The 22,521-nt window shown below is 43.7% G+C and overlaps 1 protein-coding gene across 2 annotated transcripts in view; it reads left to right on the top strand.

Annotated features, from left to right (window-relative positions):
• LOC147605036 (uncharacterized) overlaps window positions 1-22,521 on the top strand; it is a 45,447-nt gene that overhangs the window by 3,299 nt on the left and 19,627 nt on the right. For both annotated transcript variants that reach the window (XM_086794216.1, XM_086794217.1), the window contains exons 6-9: window positions 17,711-17,843; window positions 18,395-18,492; window positions 18,573-18,617; window positions 18,704-18,809. In XM_086794216.1, the coding sequence (XP_086650342.1) occupies window positions 17,711-17,843; window positions 18,395-18,492; window positions 18,573-18,617; window positions 18,704-18,809 (382 nt within the window). The remainder of the gene's footprint in view (window positions 1-17,710; window positions 17,844-18,394; window positions 18,493-18,572; window positions 18,618-18,703; window positions 18,810-22,521) is intronic.

The following is a 22,521-nucleotide window of genomic DNA, read 5'->3' as shown; positions in this document are numbered from 1 at the left end:
TATCATCTTATGCTTTTATGCCACTTTCTCTATCATAGCATGCATATAGAGGATTAGGCCTGCCGCTTTTTGTACATGCCCCTTAATATATGCGATGCACAAGGTACCTAGTTTGCCTTCCAAGGGAAAGTTTCACAATCTACTTAGAGCAAAAGGTTGATTGTTGTGTACTTGGCTATATAGTAAATACTTTCGAAGCTCTAATCTTTAATGCATGCTTCTCTGAAGAATTCAGGTGGGCTGGTGGTCACGTAGCTTTTTTGACGCCTATCAAGTTAAATTAGAGATTGAGTCACTGTTTTTCTATTCTATGTATCTTTCATCATCATTTTTGTGGCCATATCCTAAAATATTTCTATTATCTACTCGGTTCCTATTTCGAAACTATGCTGTCTTATTGATGACAAAGGGAGCAATGAGATGGACATGGTGTTTTGGAGGCTCTTGGAATTTGTAGGGGAGTTCACAATTGGACAACCTAGGGAAGAGATTGGTTGGGCAGCCTCAAGGAGAGATTGGGTGAGGTGATGGCTTTTGCATTGTAGCTGGGCAGAGTTTTTTAAATTCATTGAAAGACTAGCACTACAAAGAGGCTCAAGGTTGTGGTTGAAGAAGAAAGAAAGCTTTATTAACATCTACTAAAGACCCAATGGATTTTTTAATTCCTTGAGTGGATCCTTCTGTAGTAGCAACTCGAGTGCCCAGCCGAAGGTGGCTTGGTCTCCCACCCGGAGGCGGTACAATTATGGCCGCAGTCAGCCCGGATGCCACCGGCTGCAAGCCTTCAGGGATTTGAACTCAGGACCTCACCCTTCCTGGTCACAGACCCACACCGCTAGGCTACACACCCATTGGCAAAACCCAATGGGTTTATGAGACCAAAAATGTGGCATACATGATCCATGTGTAAACTAAGGTCATAAAACATGGAAAAAAAAAAGACTTATGTACCAAATGAAAACAGGTTCGCATTCTATGAAGCCTTACATGTACAATGAATCAATCAATCAAAGAGATCTAACCATGTGTCATCTTCCTCAGCCTTAGGGTACAACAGTGTCAATGTCCACCTCCTATGGTGGTGTCGCTCCACTGTCAGTGATCAAGAATGGTGGCGAAGTATGTACTCAAGGATGTATAAGTCCTTTTTGTTGCTGCTGCACATACGAGCACTTGCCGATTGCTCCCCCCAAGATCCAGCCTCAATGCCCAATCCGTGCCATCAAAAGCGCAACAATGTGATCGCTCTTCGCGCCCAAGCTAGCATGAGTATGCGGATGTGTAGTTGAGTGTGGCCGGTTCGTGTGTTTAAGGTCTCCACAGGCCATTATAAGCTCTTACCTCATCCTGCTAGCGCCCTTAGCCCACGTGTGAACCCTCCCGGTCCCCATGCCCGAGCTAAGCCTTAACTCTAACTTGGGTTAGTCAATGTCCCTAGCCCTAACCCTAGGCCTGTCAGGATGCAACAGTGTGTGTACATGGTCTGTTAATCGGGGTGGAAATGTGTGCAATAGTACTTGAATTTGGATCGCCTTCTGTGGTGTTCTTCATTTGTGATTACATCTGTGATGTATTCAGTAATTGTAGCTGAAATTGTGCCTTCTTCATCTCTTTGGGACTAGGTACCTTTCAAACCCCCCCTCCTTAACTATGTTCTTATGTCAAGGACCCATTCTAATGGTGTGTTGGGTTTTGGAGTGTGCTTTTCAGTCCACCTTAGGTAGTCCATCATCTGGCATGTCCTTGGTCACATACAGATACACCCTCTTTAGAGTCGACTCTAGTGGCCTAGTAACTCCTAAATATTAATAGTGATGAATGTGGGAATAGGTTGTGTAAACTATCACCTATTTACTTAGTATTCTAGGTTTAAATAAAGCGGCTCTAGTGTGTGTGAACAACGGCTAGCGTGTGGGAACCACCTCTTAATAGGATCTTATGTAAGCAATGATGTACGTAGGTGACACCTGTTAAGGACACTTGGCATCATAGTTTGACATGTGGTGGCAGCATATATGTGCACCTTGTAAAGGGGGGTCTCTCCTACAAAAGAACCATTATTATTATGATCGAGCATGCCTAGTTCATCTCGTGCCCTCTTGTTACTCACTCTTGTTAACCCTTGTGATTAAACCCTAATCCTTAACATCTAGTATCAGAGGCTTCAGTGCCCTAATCCCTAACATGTGGTATTGGAGCCTTCTGTGCTCCAGTTGCTCCTCTACCTGGTTTTTGTTGTCGCTTCAGAGCCATGCATTGCCACTTCAAAGCCATCTGCCGCCGCCTTAGAGCCAATAGCTGCTGCTCTCCATGAGGAGCGGACGACTCTTAAGAGGATCTTATGTAAGCAATGATGTATGTATAGTGACACCTCTTAGGTACACTTGGCATCATAGTTTGTGTAACTTAGTTGAACACAATGCTAATCAATACACTTAAATACACCAAGATTTAATGGACAACATGCTCAATGCAAGAAGTAATTTTGCTGAATTGACAAGAGACGGACAATGAGCCGGAACGGCCGGCCCCTCCCTTAAAAAATTATATTGATCTTGGGAGAATCAAGTACATAGTGTCGTGGGCATTTTTGGCCAGATTTCTATACCAATGCATATGAATACAGTATTGCAAACAGTGTGATTGTTGATGTAGACTTGCAACTCACACTACCCTCTCCAGTGTCCATGTTCCCTACCATTTGTTCTCTATTGTTCCACCAACACATGGTAGCAATAATCTGCGAGAGAGCACGTAGGACAAGAGAATACTACACAGGGTATGTGATCTTGTAATCTGGTTTCTCCCTCCTACTACTTGCTTCCATATTTAAGCATAAAAGCTTACCAATTGCAAGTAGAGTCGATAACAATAGAAGTCTTCACGATGGAAGTGCTTGGAGTGTTGAAATCTTTGTTTTGTCGCAATTCTTCGCGACAAAAGTCTTCAAGAGGATGAAGGGAACCCTGGGAAAGCTTTCCCTATGGTTCAACTTGAGAAAGGAAGGCTGAAATTAGGGTTTTCAGCAAAAAGACCAGAAATTACAACAAAAATGAAAGTTGTTTTGCTGAATTTCAGTCCATTGGGAGCGTGTAGGAGAGTGTATAGCACCTGGAAACACTCTTGGAAGCTTGGAAAACACCCTAGCAAGCTTGGATATGGAGTTGGGAAGGAGAAAGTGCAGAAAATACAGCCAAAGAGGCCTCATGAAGGAGGCGCCTAGTGCTAGAGAGAGGGAAGAGTGAGGTGGTGAGTTGGCCACTCTAGGTGGCAGGTAGGTGCTTTGTGGAGCAAGCTAGAACGGACACATGGCTGGTTACTCCCTTCCTACAAAGGGGATAAGGACTAGGTGGTGGGCATTGGGTTTTGTCTACCTTGGGACATCAGTGTGTGAACACAGGGCTGGTCATAATTTACAAGGGAGTTTTGGTCGCCCAAAACTTAATGAAGTGTGTACACACTCACCTATAAATTAGTGCTAATTCCTAAGGCTAGGTGTATGACTAATTCTTACTACCTGTCACATGCCACATAACCATGTTAGCAGATAGTTTCACGCGCACGGTTCACGGGCGGGCGTCTCCTTACTCGGAACTACACATTGGTCAAGCAAGCATGAAAACAGCATGCAATTTCAATTGCAAGCAAGCACATAAACATGCTATGCAATGCAGCATTGGTATGGACAATCCCCATTCATGAGACTATGCCAAAATAGACGTGCTCCAGGCAAGTACACGAGGTACCAGATCCAATGGAACACCAATCCACCAGGCATTTTCGGGCATGTACACAAAGGCACAAGTCCCAATAGGAAGCCAATTCCACAGTATCACATGAGTGGCATCAATCCCCGCATGGCATATACAACTGCCATGGACACCAGTCCAATGTATATACATGATGAGAAAGCACGGGTGGACCAATTGGGTGGCCAAATGGTGACATCCCCCGGCTTCTAAACAGTTGTCTTCAACTGAAAAACATCCAAATATGTCTGAAGCACATGCGGGCAATCTCTGAAGAACTCTTCATCTACCCATTTAGCATTGATGGGAAGATAGTTCTTAAACTTTACAAGGTAAAGCTTGACAACTTTGCCTGTAGCAAGCTTGCGTTTCTTATGATACACAATCGGCTCTGGCTGCAAGATCTCCTCAAGCTCATCCACTTCTGGTGGATCCTCAATGACCGTTTCACTGGGCTCTGCATACTTGCGAAGGAGACTCACATGAAAAGCATTGTGTATGGGCCAATGGCTAGGCAATGCCAATCTGCAAGCCACTTCATTGATCTTCTCGATCACTCGAAAAAGCCCATAGTACCTGGTTGCAAGCCTAGGATATGCACCCTCTTTGCCAAGTCTCTTTGCAAGGCTTGCTTTCTTAAATTTCAGCAATACCCAATCATTCTCTTTAACATCCAATTGCCTTTTATGCTTTTCGGCAATCTTTTTATGCTTGTCTTGTGACCTTGCAATGGCTGTCCGCACCTGAGCAAAAGCAATATCCAAGTCTCTTACATACTCATCAACTGCAAATATCTCATCCTTTGTGTGAAGGATGGGTGGCAAAACCACCTTACCATAAACAATCTCAAATGGAGCCTTTCCCGTAGATGCATGCATTGTGTTGTATGCAAATTCCACAAGCGGTAAGTACTTTTCCCAAGAAGACTTGTGATCCGCCACATAACATTTCAAAAGATCTAACACAGCCTAGTTTGTAGCATCACTTTGCCCATCCGTTTTAGGGTGACAGACTGATGATAAGTTCAATTTGGTGCCCATGTTATCAAATAAGGCCTGCCAAAAGAGACTTGTAGTTGTCACATGCACTCTGCACTCAGTGCATGGTGACAAGATGGCTCATCATCAGAAGTGCAACAGTTGTACAGTATTAGAACCCAGTAGGATGATATTTGACGTACGCCGTGACCCCATTGTACATCCTCAGTCCAGGATAAGTCAGGCACGAGCTACGTAGGTCATTCCTCAGCCTTAGCGGGTCAGTCAATCAGTCAAGTCCCTTAACCCACTTGGAGAGAATCATTCATGCATGTAGAGTCAGTAGAAGCCTTAGGGTTTGCATCAGAAAGCACTCTACATCCTGCATAATATGCATTCATATGCCTGTGCATCATTTAGAACATCCCAAAAGCGTTAGAGAATTTACTAGGATTTATCTGGTATTTTTCCCATATTTTATAGTATTTATTTAGCATTTATTGTCATTTATAAATATAAACTTTATTAAATGACCAGCCAACTTGACCAACCTCCAGTTAGTATAAATAGGCTTGCATAGGGCTTAGTTTATCATTCAGTCTTCAGTGTGCTAAGAGCTTTCCTCCTCAGCCCTAGGAGTTCCCTTGCCTGTAGCACTAGACTAGTCTCATCCAGCCCTTGGAGTGTTTGAGGTTGCTTCAACCAACCTTGTTCATCCAACACCTGCAGTTCAGCAGTCCCTACAGCCCTAGGCACCTGCATTCAGCATCAAATCAGCCCTGATTCAGCATACAGTCCAGCTTCAGTTCAATGCCAGAATCCAGCCAGCGTTTTCTGCATGTGAATCAGCAGCCGTACACATCTGCGTTTACAGTTCAGTTCAGCAGCCGTACAGTCATCTGCGTTTCTGTCCAGCAGCAGCCGTACACCTGCGTTTCAGTCCTACAGCCTGCGTTTTTCAGTCTTGCATCAGTGCTACAGCAGTACCCCGCCTTCTGTGCATCATCCATACATGCAACAGTCATCTGGTGAAGGTAACACAACATTCATAAGCATTTACAGCATTCTAACATAGTGTAGAACAGTCCACCATCTTCTTTTCTCAGCCTCAGGTGTGCAGCCCTTCCTCATGCCCTTGGGAAGAGTGCATAGGCTCGAGATCAGGTCATCGAGGTGTTTCTACAGCCGTGTACAGTTCAGCCAATCTCCGATCCTCCGAGATCTTGCGTTTGGCTTATCTACAGTCCACAATCATTCTCTCTAAAGAAATAAAGCAAATACTATCTCGTTATCGGGATAGGGGGCCCTTCAGTGGGTAATTCGGGACCCAATCTGGTGTACAGTTCTCATATCTCTCTCTCATATCTCTTTAAAGTTTGAAGTATTAAAGTGGATTGCTAAACTCACGAAACTCAGGATACGGAAGACGGTGTGAGCATTTGTGTGACAGGATCTTCCAATAAAAAGACTCCTGCTGCATATCACATTGGTATCAGATTCAGATTGTCCACACACACTGTATCCTAGCGTGGGGGCATCCTTGGATGGTTAGATTGCGTTCCGGCACGAACACCGACTTCAGCATCATGTCTATAGAAGAGAGTACTCATCAGCCGGAAGACGTCTCCCCCGAAGGAGACCATGTTCTTCCGCCTACAGCAGACACCATAGCTCTTCTTAGAGCTCAGAACCAGCTGCTCATGGAGTGTCTCCAACTCTTGGAGGCAGCAGCAGCACGTCCTTCTACACCTCCAGCAGCACCCGACTACATCTCCCTCTTCTTTCAGATGGAACAACAAAGGAGAGAGGATGAGGCCTGAAGGAAAAGAGAAAAAGCAGAAGCCCAACGCAGGATCGACGAAGACCGGCGTCAGGCTGAACTCGCCGCTCGGGAACACCAATGTGAGCTTGATCGAGAACGTATGTTACTCGAGCACCAACGGGAAAAGGAGGCCATACACTTGAGGTATCAGTAGCTCTCCTCAGTCTCCCCAGTCATAGGTGTCACCAGCCAGCAGTCCGCAGCAGCATCAACCACCATCATTCGCAGTCAACCAAACTTCAGTAAGTATGATGGTAAGTGTGATCATTCATCAGTTAATCAATTTATTCATCAGTTTAATGCTCATTTTCCATTAGCTAGGATCACAGACCCTCAAGACAAAGTCCACTTAGCGGCTCCCCATCTCACTGGTGAGGCAGTCACTTGGTGGCAGCATTGGTCTAGTATTCATACAGACCAGGCCACAGGTGTCACAGCCTTTGTCTGGGACATCTTTGTCCATGACCCGAAGACTAGATTTCTCCCGCCCTAGTACATGACCGGTCTGAAAGAGGAGTTCTATGGACTCAAACAGAACGGATCCCCAGTGCTTCAGTTTTCCGGTAAGGTTATTACTTTAGCACAGCAGTAAGGGTTATCTGAGCAGGCCAACATGGAGCAATTCATTCATGGATTGGACTCTAACATTCGGTTCACAGTTCGTAACTTTGAACCAAGTACATATGACCGGGCTCTGACTCTCGCTCAGAATGAAGAAATGAAGCTTAACGGGGGCAAGCCCAAGCAGTCATCTCAGTCCAGTACCAAAACCCAGCAGCAGCAATCAGCTGCACAGATAGGGAAGGGTAATTCGTCTTCTAAAGACACTAAGACAGACAACAGTCCTAGCTCTAGTTCAGGGGATAAGGAATCCAAGCCTAAGAAGACCCCTGAGGAAAAGGCTCAAGCAAGCATCACTGGAGGCTATCTTCCTCCAGAGGAGCAAAGACAGTATCAGTTAGAAAACAGATGTTTTTTCTGTCATACCATTGGGCATGGTAAGAAGGATTGTCCAAAAAGACAAGCGGAGCAAGCCTCCAAAGAGCCTTCTTCCACAGTTGCCGCAGTATCCCCCGCTCCTCCAGACCTGCCTACTACCACCAATCCGGTTCAGATCTTACCTTCTATGCATTCCATGCCATCCGTGGTACTTGATGCTAAGCAGGAGGGTGAGGCAACAACCACACAGAAAAGCCTGATCCGAGCTTATGGCTCTGCCAAGGGCCGACAGTTCATAATCCTTTTTGACATGGGCAGTTCTAAGGACGCCATCTCTCCCGAGTTGGCTACCAACATGAGCTGTACCTTAGTGCCCTATCATTTGGAGGTAGATGGGTTTACACCTAGTCTCCGCACCCACATCTCTCAGAAGGCACAGCAGTTTTCTTTTCAAGTTCAAAAGGCCTCCTTCCAGCGAGAATTCATTGTCTCTCCTCTTTTGGGATGTGACATGATCTTAGGAATCCAGTGGTTTCGTCAGTAAGAACCTATTCCCAAATGGGGGCAGGACACTTTTATTGTCTCTAAAGGTTTTCCTGAGCTTGTCATGATTCGGGGGGATAGGAGCATTCTTGGCGTTCCTATGATTTCTCATCTCCAGGCCCGACGAGCTATGTGCAAGGGACCAGAAGGAACATTAATTTATGCTCAGACAGCTTCTATCTCATCAATAACCGTTGTGTCATCATCTTCAGTCCCTCAGTTATAGCAGATCTCCTTTCTCATTCAGACATTTTTAAGCATGATCTCCTACCCAGTATCCCACAGTTAGCAAAACCTCCTAGCAAGTTTCCCTCTTGTCTTTCCAAGACATTCAAGGGCAAGCTAGAACAGCAGTCAATTCTCAAACATTTGAAACATGTTCCTTATGGACACATTTTCATAGTCACCACAGACCACCAAGCACTTAAGTGGCTCCCGATGATGCCAAGTGCCCAGTGGAGTGCTCAGCACACTAGACAGGGTCAGCTCTTCCAACAAGTTGGAGGAATGATTAAGTACATCCCTGGTCAGCATAACCCAGTAGCAGATGTTCTTAGTAGAAAGACCAGCAGAGAGAGAGATATGAGAACTGTACACCAGATTGGGTCCCGAATTACCCACTGAAGGGCCCCTTATCCTGATAACGAGATAGTATTTGCTTTATTTCTTTAGAGAGAATGACTGTGGACTGTAGATAAGCCAAACGCAAGATCTCGGAGGATCGGAGATTGGCTGAACTGTACACGGCTGTAGAAATACCTCGATGACCTGATCTCGAGCCTATGCACTCTTCCCAAGGACATGAGGAAGGGCTGCACACGTGAGGCTGAGAAAAGGAGATGGTGGACTGTTCTAAGCTATGTTAGAATGCTGAAAATGCTTATGAATGATGTGTTACCTTCACCAGATGACTATTGTATGTATGGATGATGCACAGAAGGCTGGATACTGATGTAAACTGATGTTTCAGGACTGAGAACTGCTGTAGACTGAAACGCAGACCTGTAGGGATGATGCTGGACAGAAACGCAGGTGTGCTGCTGCTGGACAGAAACGCAGGTGACTATACGGCTGCTGAACTGAACTGTAAACGCAGATGACTGTACGGTTGGTTCACATGCAGAAAACGCAGGCTGTATGCCGGTACAGGGACTGAACTGATGCTGGTTGCAGGTGCCTAGGGCTGTAGGGACTGCTGAACTACAGGTGTTGGATGAACAAGGCTGGCTGAAGCAACCTCAAGCACTCCAAGGGCTGGATGAGACTAGTCTAGTGCTGAAGGCAAGGGAACTCCTAGGGCTGAGGAGGAAAGCTCTTAGCACACTGAAGATTGAATGATAAACTAAGCCCTATGCAAGCCTATTTATACTAACTAGAGGCTGGTCAAGTTGGCTGGTCATTTAATAAAGTTTATATTTATAAATGATAAATAAGGCTAAATAAATACTATAAAATATGAAAAAAATACCAGATAAATCCTAGTAAATTCCCTAAGGCTTCTGGGATGTTCTAAATGATGCACAGGCATATGAATGCATATTGTGCAGGATGCAGAGTGCTTTCTGATGCAAACCCTAAGGCTTCTACTGACTCTACATGCATGAATGATTCTCTCCAAGTGGGTTAAGGGACTTGACTGACTGACTGACCCGCTAAGGCTGAGGAATGACCTACCTAGCTCGTGCCTGACTTATCCTGGACTGAGGATGTACAATGGGGTCACGACGTACGACAAATATCATCCTACTAGGTTCTAATACTGTACAATTGTTGCACTTTTGATGATGAGCCATCTTGTCACCATGCACTAAGTGCAGAGTGCATGTTGTTGCCTGGTTTACTACTTTGACCATGACCTCGCAGAACCTCACTTATGAGGTATATCTCCAGAAATTTAGGGACTTGCAGATGAAAGCTACAAAGATGGATCCCACAACTCTTTTGGGGTTCTTCGTAGCCGGTTTACCTGACTCATACCGTTTACAGGTTAAAAATAACAAATGCAAAACCTTGGACGCGAGCATTCATTCCGCTTGTATCTATGATGATACAATTGTCTCTTCCAAGTCTAAACCCGTTACCGAGCAGGGGAACAAGCACAAAAGGAAGTTCTCCGCACCAATGGCTAGCACGACTGAAGGAAAGTCTTCGGACCAACCTTCAAAGAATTCAACTTCGACACCAGTGAAAAAGAAACGTCTCCTTAAAGCTTTGAAGCTCAAGAAGGAGGGACGTTGTTTCATCTGTGAAGAAAAAGGACACATGCGTAATGAGTGCCCGAAGCAAAAGGGTGCAAAGACCAACGCCGGACCCAAGCCAAAGGCAACTAATCAGTTGTCTTTGACAGGTATGTCAGTTACTGTACTTTCTCGCCCTAGTACATGTTCTGATTGTCTGTCCAACTCTTAAGTTTTTGGCTTGCATGATCTCCTCCGAGTTTATGGAGAAGTGAATGGCCATAGAATCCACTTTCTTCTAGATCCTGGCAGCTCACACAACTTTGTTAACTACAAACGTGTGCAGAAATTGGGTCTTGATACGTCACCCAGCGATCATACCTATGAGGTACACCTACCTGTGGGTTGGCAAGTATGGAATCGAAAGGTGGAGATGCTACCAATCCGGATTCAGGACTACAAAGATACTCTGGAATGCTATATTATGCACCTAGAACATGTAGACTTGTTATTAGGGATTGAGTGGTTTAAGACTCTTCAAGTCCAGATAGATTGGTCTAGTCATATTTTTTCTTTTGAACATAGGAACACCCAATATAGTATCTCTTTGTATACTGCTTTCCTTTGTGTATTGATTCCACTTTCATTTCTCATACCTTCTATGGATGTCAATGAATTAAGTTTTTTTGAAAGCAAAGAATTACAGAAGATACTTGATTTGTTTCAAGATATATTTCCTAAGGAACTGCCATCAGGCTTACCACTTGAAAGGGCAGTAGATCATCGTATTGACCTGGTCCCTGGTGCTCACCCTGTTAGTATTCCACCTTACAGGATGAGCCAAGCTGAGGAAACAACTCGAAGATTATTTGAGGATGGGCCAGATCCGTCCAAGTAAATCACCTTGGGGTGCACCTGTGTTGCTTAGGAGAAAGAAGGACAACACCTGGAGAATGTGTATAGATTACAAGAGATTGAACAAGCTGACAATTAAGAACCGTTATCCTCTCCCTAGATCAAATGATGTGATTGACCGGTTAGCAGGAGCGAAATATTTCACGAAGATAGATTTACGTACTGGCTATCACGAGATAAGTATTCATGAAAGACATGTCGAAAGAACCGTCTTTCGGACTAGGTATGGCCATTACAAGTTTCTCATATTATCTTTTGGGTTAATCAATGCTCCAGTCACTTTCCAGCAAATGATGAACGATCTTTTTCGTGAACATTTGGAAAAATTTGTGGTTGTGTTCCTGGATGATATTTTGATATATAGTCGTACTCTTGAGGATCACGTTAGACACCTCACGATTGTCTTAACTATTTAAAGACAGAATCGACTATATGCTAAATTAAGTAAATGTGAGTTTTTCATGACATACATCATTTACTTGGGACACAAGATCACTAGAGATGGATTGAGCATTGACTATGAGTGAGTTCAGAAGGTTCTGGACTGGCCTATACCGCGAACAGTGAAACAACTTTGTTCTTTTCTTAGTTTTGTTGTTTTCTTCGGAAATCTGTGTGAGAGTACTCTCAGCTCACACTACCGATGACCGACTTGTTGAAAGGTCGTGGACGTAAGTCAAATCAGCCTATCACTTGGAATAATGATCTGGATATGGCCTTTAGACTTTTGAAAGATAAAGTCAAGGAAGCACCTATCTTAGCATTACCCGATCCTAGTCGGCCTTATGTTCTTGAAACTGATGCCAGTGACTATGTCATCAGGGCTGCTCTATTTCAAGATGGTAGACCTGTTGCTTTTGAAAGTAAAAAGCTAGACGATACTCAATCTCGTTGGCCAACCCTTGAGAAGGAGCTTTATGCTGTGATTCACGCTCTCAAGGTTTGGAGATATTATTTATATGGCTCCAAGTTTGTGGTATTGACTGATCATCAGTCAATCAAGTATGTGTGTGATGCAGATGATTTGAGAGGAAGGAAAGCTCGATGGACTGAATTAATGCAAGATTTTGATTTTGAGATTCGTTATAGAAAAGGGTCCATGAATAGTGTTGCAGATGCGCTTAGTCGAATTAGAGAGGTGAATACTTTGTCGTTCACCGAGATTTCTACTAACTTATTTCAGTCATTGAGAGGGCTTTGCAGGATTGATAGTTATTTTGGTCCATTTTGGGGCAGAAGATCCAGGACGGGAGCTCATTGATTGACCAAGACTCAATGACTGAGCAGTCTACCATTTAGGCTGCAGGAGGCCAGTGGATGATTCGGAATGGTTTACTATTCCGTAATGACAAAATTTGTGTACCACAGATCCCGGACATTAGGTCCAAGATTCTTAAGGAGTGTCACGACGCCCCTTCTGCTGGACACCCTGGGGTACACAGGACATTATCGTTAGTGAAACACACTTTTTATTGGCCAAAGATGAAAGGGTATGTAGAAGATTATGTTCTCAAGTGTCAAGTTTGTCAAGCAAATAAAGCTGAACGCTTTAGACAGGCTGGGTTGTTGCATCCTTTGTAATCCCAGGTAATAAATGGGAAAGTATTTCCATGGACTTTATTACCGGATTGCCAAGAACACATCAAGGCCACGATTCTATTTGGGTTGTGGTAGATCGCTTGACAAAAATGACTAGATTTTTACCAACTCGGAAGATCATTACAACTACGCAATTAGCAAGGTAGTTTATCGAGCAATTGTTTAGACTGTATGGGTTACCGCAGGACATAGTCAGTGATAGGGACTCTAAGTTTATGAGTGATTTTTGGAAACTTGTTTTTGAGAAGTTGGAAACAACTTTGAATTTGAGTTCCTCAGATCATCCTCAATCTGATGGCCAGACTGAAAGAGTGAATTTGATTTTGGAGGATATGCTTCCAGCATATGTATCCAAAAGACAGAGTTCATGGGAGGATTATCTTTCTATGTTAGAATTTGCATATAACAGTACTAAGCATACGAGTACAGGTTTTAGTCCTTTCATGCTTATGTATGGTTTTCAACCTAGATCACTTGTTACAGTGGGATTCTCAGGACTTTAGCATGATGCAACACGTAATTTTTTGCAAGATATGCAAGAAATGTTACAAGTTGCGAAGGAATCTATTAGAGTGCTCAAGACCGAGACAGATTTTATTCTAATAGACATCGTTCACCCAGAGAGTTCTCTAAAGGAACGATGGTGTATTTGCGAGTTCCGAAAGATTCCGAGACTTTACGGACAGGTCGATGTCCGAAATTATCCCCTAGATATTGTGGACCATTTCGTATTACACGACGGATTGGTTCAGTCGCATATGAATTGGATTTGCCTTCTCATGTGAAAGTTCATCCTGTATTTCATGTCAGTAGACGTAAGGAAGTACTGGGTGGAAGAGACCAGTTAGTTACTCCTCAAGAAATCATAGATGTCGAGGACATGACATTTATTCCACACGAACCTGAAAAGATTCTTGGATTTCGTGAAAGAAGATTGCGTAATACGCTTATCACGGAATACAAGATCAAGTGGAAGGATCGTGTTGAGAACGACGCTACATGGGAGACATGACTACTCTTTAGAGAGATTACCCTGGCTTTTTAGTGAGCTCAGGAGTGAGCTCTTAGAGGAAGGGGAGTATGTCATGTGCACAATGTGTATCTACCATGTGCTACACGCACACAAGACTAGCTTCGAGGTTTGGGGAAGCTTGGAGCTAGGTAGGCTGATTGACGAGCTGAGTTAGGGATAGACTAACGGGTGGGCACTCAAGTATGGACGGACGGGCACCTAAGTGTGGACGCCTGATGACCGGCCAAGAACCTATAAAAGGGTGGCCAAGGTTAGTCATTAGTCATATAGAGTCTCGCGTGACTTTGTGAGAGCTCTATGGTCAGGAGCCTGGATCTAGTGCAGACGTGTACCTGCTTCATGCAGCCGAGGCCGGCAGTAGTCTCTTGAGACCCGCAAGGGTAGCTTCGTGGCAACGTCACGAGTTAGAGTTTGGTTGGTACGTCCATCTAGTTAGCTCAGCTCGTGGCTCGGTGGGGACAACCAGGGCTTGCCCATGGCTGTCGAGGTTGGGAGGTGAGTCAGGCCTGCACCCCATCTTGTTTGTTTGGTTTGTTTGCAGGTTTTGAGTCTTGTACCAGGAGCGTTCCACGAGGAGATCCTATGGGGAGTTGACACCTTCCTTGAAGTGGACATCTCGTCTAGATTTATTTGCATGTCTGCTATAAGCTTCTTGGGCTTTGGTCAAGCGGTCTTTAACTGACTCAATGATTTCGGAGAATACTTCTGTCGTTTTGTTAGTCTCTAGAGATGGAGACAAAGAGAAGAGAAACGGAGACTAAAGGCTGCCTCATATGGAGTACGTCCGACACTAGATGAATGAGTATTGTTTAAGATGTCTTGGACCAATGGAAGAAAATGTTCCCATTTGGACTGCTGGTCATGACAGTATGACTTGAGAACATCAAAGGTAAACCAATTATGATTTATGTCTGGGTGTCTGTCCGTGGATGGAATGCACTAGACAACTGTAACTTGGTTCCAAAGTTCTTGAAATAATGTCCTCCAAAAATGCGAGGTGAACTTGGAATCCTTGTCTGATGTAATGGTGCTAGGCAAAGCACAAATGGGGTACCAATGTTTGAGAAAGCGGTAGGCTACGTCCTCAGCTGTGACCGTATGCTTGCATGGGATGAGCATGCAGAACTTATTAAAGCAATTCACAATCGTAAAACACCGAGTGTTGCGAGTTCCAGTGGATGCTGGTAGAGGCCCTACAAAGTCCATAGAAATGTCGATGAAAGGTCCATCAGGGATAAACAAAGGTTGAAGTAAACCAGCCTTTTTCGTATGTGGAACCTTGACTTTTTGACAAATCTTACAGGCAAGGTTGTTAGAGGTGTAATGTCTTGGCTTGGGCAAGAATGAATCCTGAGGTTCACCGATTGAGTCCTCAGGCTTAAGGCGTTTTCAGTTCATCGATGAAGACGCAGTCACAGGTTGAGTGTTGCGTGATCGCAAATCGAACACTCATTAAGATTTTGTACGGTGTTTGGTAGGTTCAATTCCTACTGCATCAAAAAGAATGCATTGGATGGATGCCTGGGCATTGAGAGGGAAGGACGCTTCCAAAGGCGAAAGGCCATGGGGAGATACCGTCTGTGATCCATGGGTTTCCAATCGGGAAACCGTATCCAAGCTTGCCGGGCATGCCGTGTGCTGCGGTCCACCCTCGGACGGTGGTAGTAGGTAGGGCTGGAGGAGCAGGGGACGCTGTGGCAACTGTGGAAGGTGGTGGCTTGGAGGCATGCTCCGTTTGCCATTTTTGACAATCCTTCTTACCATGCCTAATGGTATGACAAAAAAAACATCTATTTTATGACTGATACTTTCTTTGCTCGTCTAGAGGAAGATAGCCTCTAGTGATGCCTGCTTTAGCCTTTTCCTCAGGAGTTTTCTTAGGTTTGGATTGGGTATCCTTCTTACTCCTTGAACTAGAGCTAGAGATGCCATCCTTCTTAGCATCTTTAGAAGACGAATTACGTTTCCTCGGCTACGAAGCAGATTGCTGCGGTTGGGGTTTGGTACTAGATTGCGGTTGCTTGGGCTTGCCTCCGCTCATCTTCATTTCTTCATTTTGAATTAGAGTCAAATCCTGGTCATATGTGCTGGGTTCAAAGTTATGAATTGTGAACTGGATGTTAGGATCTAATCCACGAATGAATTGATCCATCTTGGCCTTCTCAGATAACCTTCATGGAAAACTGAAGCACGGGTGACATGTTCTGTTTGAGTCCATAGAACTCATCTTCCAAGTTGGTCAAATATTGGGGAGGGAGAAATCTGGTCTTTAGGTCATGAACAAAGGTATCCCAGCGAAAAGCTATGACACCTGTGGGTTGGTTTGTATATAAACTAGACCAATGCTGCCACCAAGTGACTGCCTAACCCGTAAGGTGGGGAGCTGCTACGTGGACTTTATCTTGAGGATCTGTTAGCTTTGCCAAAGCAAAATATGCATTAAACTGATGAATAAATTGATTGACAGCTAAATGATCACACTTACTAAAATTTGGTTGAGTTCGGATGACGATCGTTGATGTCACGGGAGTCTGGCTGGTGGCACCTATGGGTGGGGAAACTGAAGAGAGGGTGTGCTGAAATTGTAGCTGCATGGCCTCCTTTTCCCACTTGTGTTTGAGTAACATTCGCTCTTGATCAAGCTCTCATTGGTGCTTGCGAGCTACGAGTTCAGCTTGACACTGGTCTTCATCACGCCTGCGTTGGGCTTCCTCGTAGTCCCGTCCGTTTACTTTTTCTTGTTGTTTTCTTGCTTCTGCTTCTGCTTCAACTTTTTCTTCCCGCCATCTGGCCTCATCCTTTCATCTTTGTTGTTCCATCTGAAAGAAGAGGGAGATAAAGTCGGGGGTAGCTGGTGGAGTGGGTTTTGCTGTGGTTGCCTCCAAGAGTTGGAGACGCCCCATGAGAAGTTGGTTTTGTGCTCGGAGTAGAGCTATGGTATCTGCTATTGGTGGAAGAGCATGGTCTCCCTCGAGGGAGATGTCTTCCTGCTGATGTGTACTCTCCTATGTAGACATTTTACTGAAGTCGGTGGTCATGCGGGAGCGAAGTATGACCATCCAAGGATGCTCTCATGCTAGGATGCGTGGACAAGTAGAATTTGATACCAATGTAACATGCAGCGGAATTATGTGTAGATGTAGAATCCTATCACACAAAGTCTCACACCACCTTCTTTATCCTGAGTTTGAGTCTGTAGCAATCCACTTTATCACTTCACACTTTAAGAGATGAGAGAGAGAGGTAGAGATCTGTCTCACCTTATTGGGTCCCAAATTACCCACTGACCTACGTTTTTCCTTCTCCTCTTGGTTCCTTTCCTCTCCATTTCCTCTTGAATCCTGTCCTCTTACGTCTCTCTCCTCTTCTCCTTTCTTCTAACAATCTTGCACCTCCCTTGCTGACATGATGGTTCCCGCACATGCAGACTAGTGCTAGTATACTTTTGGCTTCACTGAATGATGGAGATGATATCACCTTGTCCACGAGTAGCCCTTTGGTTATGCATTTCGAATGTCCAATTGTCATTATACTTCCTCATGTCATAGTCGAGTTCTTTTACTATACATCTTTTGGTATGATGCGTTCATGTTCCATGATGAATTTCTCCATTTTTTGTTGCTGATGATATTTTGGTTTTTGCTTTCTTCCATCAACTTGGCATATAAAAATGTCAGAAAAACACTGTATCATAGATAAACATCAGAATATACTGGTATAAGAGATGCTATTCTTATTGTGTTGGAATAATCATTTATCATAAAAGGAAAAAAAGAAACGAAAATGTCAGAGTAATGAAATACATATAAAACCAATGTTTAGTACTATGAAAAATAGATATTATTTGTCTTAAATTGGGATTTTCAACGTATTGGAAATTCAAGGCGATGATGGATTGTATTATGTAGGAAGAGTTGTTGGCAGCAATCAGCCCTGTGCCCTTTGTTGTATTGCAGTTTCAAGGTTTCAATTGGGAAAGCTGGAGGAAAAAGTGGTATCTCGATCTGGGACCCAAGGCGGCAGATCTGTCCAGCTGTGGGATAACCACAGTATGGTTCCCTCCTCCAACTCAATCAGTCTCACCTCAAGGTCATACTTGCTTCACTACAATTGCTGACATCTCCGTTTGCAGCTATTGCTTGTGTTCTAGTGAGATAATGCAGAGGCACTTGTACAGTAGCTCTGATTCGTTTTAAGTGCTCTGAAGGGCTGCTTTTCTGTTTCAAATGTACAGTCAAAACACTATCCTAATAAATACTTTTTTAAAACTTATACATCAAGATTTTGGCTATTGCTTGGCTTCAAGTAAGATAATGCAGAGGCACTTGTACAGTAGCTCTGAATTGTTTTAAGTTCTCTAATATGTTTTAAGTAGCTTGATTTGTTTTAAGTGCTCTGAAGGCCTGCCTTTCTGTTTCCACTGTACAGTCAAAACATTGCCCTAATAAATACTTTTTTAAAACTTCTACATCAAGATTTTGGCTATTGTTTGCTTCTAGTGAGATAATGCAGAGGCACTTGTACAGTAGCTCTGATTTGTTTTACGTGCTCTGAAGGGCTGCCTTTCTGTTTCAAATGTACAGTCAAAATGTTGTCCTAATAATTACTTTTTTAAAATTTCTATATCAAGATTTTGGCAGGCTACATGCCGGGGGATTTGTTCAACTTGAATTCTGCTTATGGTAGCGAAGAAGAGCTCAAGAACTGTATAGAAGAGATGCATAACCATGAGCTGCTGGTAAAACACTGATGCCTGCTCTTTTGTCTGCTTGCTTTTTTCTTTTCTTCTCTTGATAATTTTAATTTTATATCACACAGGTGCTGGGAGATGCCGTTTTAAACCATCGTTGTGCTCAACACAAGGTATTTCAATTGATAAAACAATCCTATCTTTAGCTTTCTGGCACAATTACAAACAGTTGAGAGTTAACTTACTCACTTCAATGCAGGGCCCAAATGGTGTTTGGAATGTTTTTGGAGGAAAACTTGCATGGGGTCCAGAAGCTATTGTAAGAGATGATCCCAACTTTCAAGGCCGTGGAAATCCTTCCAATGGTAATTCCTTTAAGATTGGCCACAACTATTAAGTGCCCCAATTGAAGGTAGGGGTGACAGCTTGCAGTAATAACTTATTAATAGCAGCTTTCAAGGGAGAGAATGAATATAATGAAATGATAAGTGGTGGCTCTGAGCATATGCGGAAACACTGAGAGGCTTTTCTGCAGAACTGGAGCAAAGGTCAAGATCCATAGAAAAGCTTCTCAGCTCCAAGCGTATGCGGAAATGCCAAGAGGCTTTTCTACGGATAGAGACACTGAGCTCACTTGGCATTACAGGCCACTTGTTTGGCTGTCCCAGAAATCTCTCTTTCCAATTCATTTGCAGAAACATTTGACACCTAGTGATGAACCAAGTGGAACAAAGACTCTCTAACTGCATCAGGAGATATGACCTCTTGCGGACCCGACAAATGGCGATAAAAGTCCATACACACATCTAGAACACAAGTAGGATCATTAATCAATACTCCTTGTCCATCTTGCATCCTGACAATATTCTCACGTGCATGCTTTTGCTGCAAATGAGCAAAGAACGTATTTGACTGACAATTAGAATCCATTAGGGCATCCATTCGAGCCATAAGGTTATATCTCACATATTGATTCTCGTGCAATGCTGCAACCTGATGGGACAACCAATCAATAGCTATCTCAATGTCAGGGCAAGAACTGTCCTCTTGAACCACCTGGTTCAAATCAGCCAACAACGATTCTAGGTTCCGCAACTTCTCCCTAAAATATGATGCATTATGAATCCCATATTGGCGAGCAAGCTTTTGAATATTGAACATACAACACTTCCAAGCTGACATCCCAACGTAGATTACATGGCCTCGAAAGTTTTGTAACACCTGCAACATAAATTGATGAAAAACAGTATGCTCCAAGAAAGTGTGGTTAACCTTAAGAGGAGTCTTTCCCAATAATGGCCTATAAGCATCCACATAATGGCTATGCATCTCCAATACCAAAGGTAAATGATCTGACAAAATATGATCATATTTCACTTGCATGGACAATATCTCTGGCAGAAACAAATCATGTTGGCAAATATACATTCGGTCCAGATGAGCTCTTGTACCCACATACTGTTGAGAGGCATATGTAAATCCTCTCATGCGGGTGTAGCCATGACCACATATCTTGTTGCAAAACTTGATTGGAAAACACATTCCAACTGAGCCTCTCCGGTCCATCCATAATAGAGTGAGGTGTAGAAGCATGCTTCATGCTCTGGCAATTCACATACATTAAAATTGCCCAACACAAAGCTAGGCTTAGCGTCGCACAAACATAATAAATCGTCCCATCACTGACGACACTGTGCAACACCATTAGGCGCATACAGCTCCACAACTCATAATGTTTCATTCATAAACTCCACTTCCACAACAATGAACCGCCCCTGGACATCCTGCATAACCAATGATGGCTTAAACTAAGATTTCACTGCAATCATGACCCCTGATTGTGTAGTGGGGTGCCCACTATAAAACACACAAAATTCCTTGTAATCATACACTTGTCTAGCCATGGAATGTTGTTTATGCTCCTACCCCATTGACCTTGAAACACAGTACACCACATGCGATAATTCTTGGACGGTGAACACACACCTTTTACATTCCAAAGAGCAATCTTCATTATCCATCAAAAGAGAGAGGTACCACCATCGACCTCTCTTTCCTTAAAATATTGCACAGGATCGTCAATGCCTTGTCTCTCCATCTGTTCCCATACTCCTCGCAACAAAACATCCATCCATTCCTTCTCACCTAAAGTATGGGTATCACTAGGTGATGTATCCTGTCTCCTCTTGACATTCGGATACTTCTTGTCCCAGGCTGAGACCATAGCCCCTTTTTTATCAAATAGAAGAGGAAAATTTACCTAATTTTCTTTTGTAACTCGAGGTCTCAAATTATACCGAGAGTGTGATACCCTACCTTGGTTATCTTTCACTCGAGTCCATCTTGTGGCACCAAGACGAAATGATGAAGAGGTACCATGACCAGCACCCACATTTTGATTACCACTAGAAGTAGCTATCTGGTGAGCACCTCTCTTTGCAACCACAAGCCAAGGTCTATCTTCTGTATCTGCCAAAACTTGTTTACCTTTATGTGCCAAAACTTGTTTACCTTTATCTACCACTTGCTCACTTTGTTTTGCTACTTGTTTGCCCTGCTCTATATTCAAACGAGATGGCAAAACAAGAGCTAATGTATCCTTATGAGTCGGACCCTGGGACACATTCACTTGTGGCTGAGCATTCACCTCCTCTAGACACTCTGAAATGAAGTGACCCATCTTCCCACAACGGAAGGAATGGCCTACAAACGATCCCCACTTTAATTCGAAATACAAAGGGGTCAAATCCATCCACGCATAACCTCAATTGTTGAGGTCTAGGCTTCCCAATATCCCACAACATGCAAACCTTGTTTTTATTCTTGGAAGACATTCTGGGCTCCACCAACACCTCCCCAATAGTACACATGGCCAACAGTAATAATTTCCACATAATTGGTGGGAAGTCTGCAACCTCAACCCAAATAGGGCATGCCTGGCGCAACATATCTCTATACTCTGTCATAGGGCGCCAGGATACAACATGCACCAACTGTCCATCTAGAAATAACGGTCTACATAACCAAATCTCGAACTTCTTTGGATGAGAATAGGACCTCATAGAATCCTCTGGAACCGTCAAAGATCTTCTCCACAAAATTACCATCTAATAAATCATGTAACCAATCTGGAATCTTGTTGAAGAATGGAATTCGTTGAGTAAAAAAGAAAATCGCGGCCTTGTTATGAAAGGATTCCACTTGTGCCACAAACCGCCATGTTTTCACTCGGGCATCTACCACTTCCTCTATTGGAACCTTGGTAGCCCTAACATGATTTGCCACCACATATGGCTGCAAAATCTGATTAGCTTGTGCAACTCGAAAGTCAAAAGCCACCACATGGTTCTCTTCCTGAGGTGCATCAAGAAGCAAGGTATCCTGAAGCATCCGACCAGCCTCCTTCCCTCTATATTCACCTTTGATCAATCTCTGCCTTTTAGCTTGATCTTCAGGCTCAGACTCTGGCCCTCCAACCTCAAAACTTCTCTGCATCTTCTGTTAAGCCATGTGCCTCTACAAAATCCATATCTATGGTTCCTTGACTCATTTCCATTGCTCAACACCAAAAATGAATGCTTCCACCAGAAGAAGGAGAAGAGTTACATTTCAGCCCTGCAAACAAATTTTAAGATTTTATGTTGAGCATTCTAAGGAAGTATGATGCTTTTTGTGCGGGCTATTTTAGCCAATTCATAGCCTTGTGGTGCATGAATGGCCAATATGCTTTATACTTGTATTGTCATCAAATAAGACATAGGCTTACATTTGCTTGTGGCTTAATCTTCTACAAAAGTGATGATCCATGGTTCAATGGCTCTGAAAGGGGGGTGAAATCCTAGCACGGTAGGCGGAACCGCTTCAGGCTCACATTCAGAGAAATTAGGGCAAACATAAACACTGTGCAAGCTGAAAATCTGTGCGCGGCTGTGACCGCAACCGCGAATTCTCCACTGCTCGGATGGAAAATTTGTTTGTACAAACGGCTCCAAAAGGGGGGTAAAACCCAAGCACGGACATCAGCATCAAGCCCCTCACCCGACGATATATGACTGCTAGTGAGCGAGCTGCACAAAC

Source organism: Cibotium barometz, chromosome 60 (genome assembly GCF_041138505.1).
Source record: "Cibotium barometz isolate CiBa-2024 chromosome 60, ASM4113850v1, whole genome shotgun sequence".
NCBI lineage: Eukaryota > Viridiplantae > Streptophyta > Polypodiopsida > Cyatheales > Cibotiaceae > Cibotium > Cibotium barometz.
Note: the sequence above shows the minus strand (reverse complement) of the source record. Positions and strands in the feature narration are given on the sequence as shown.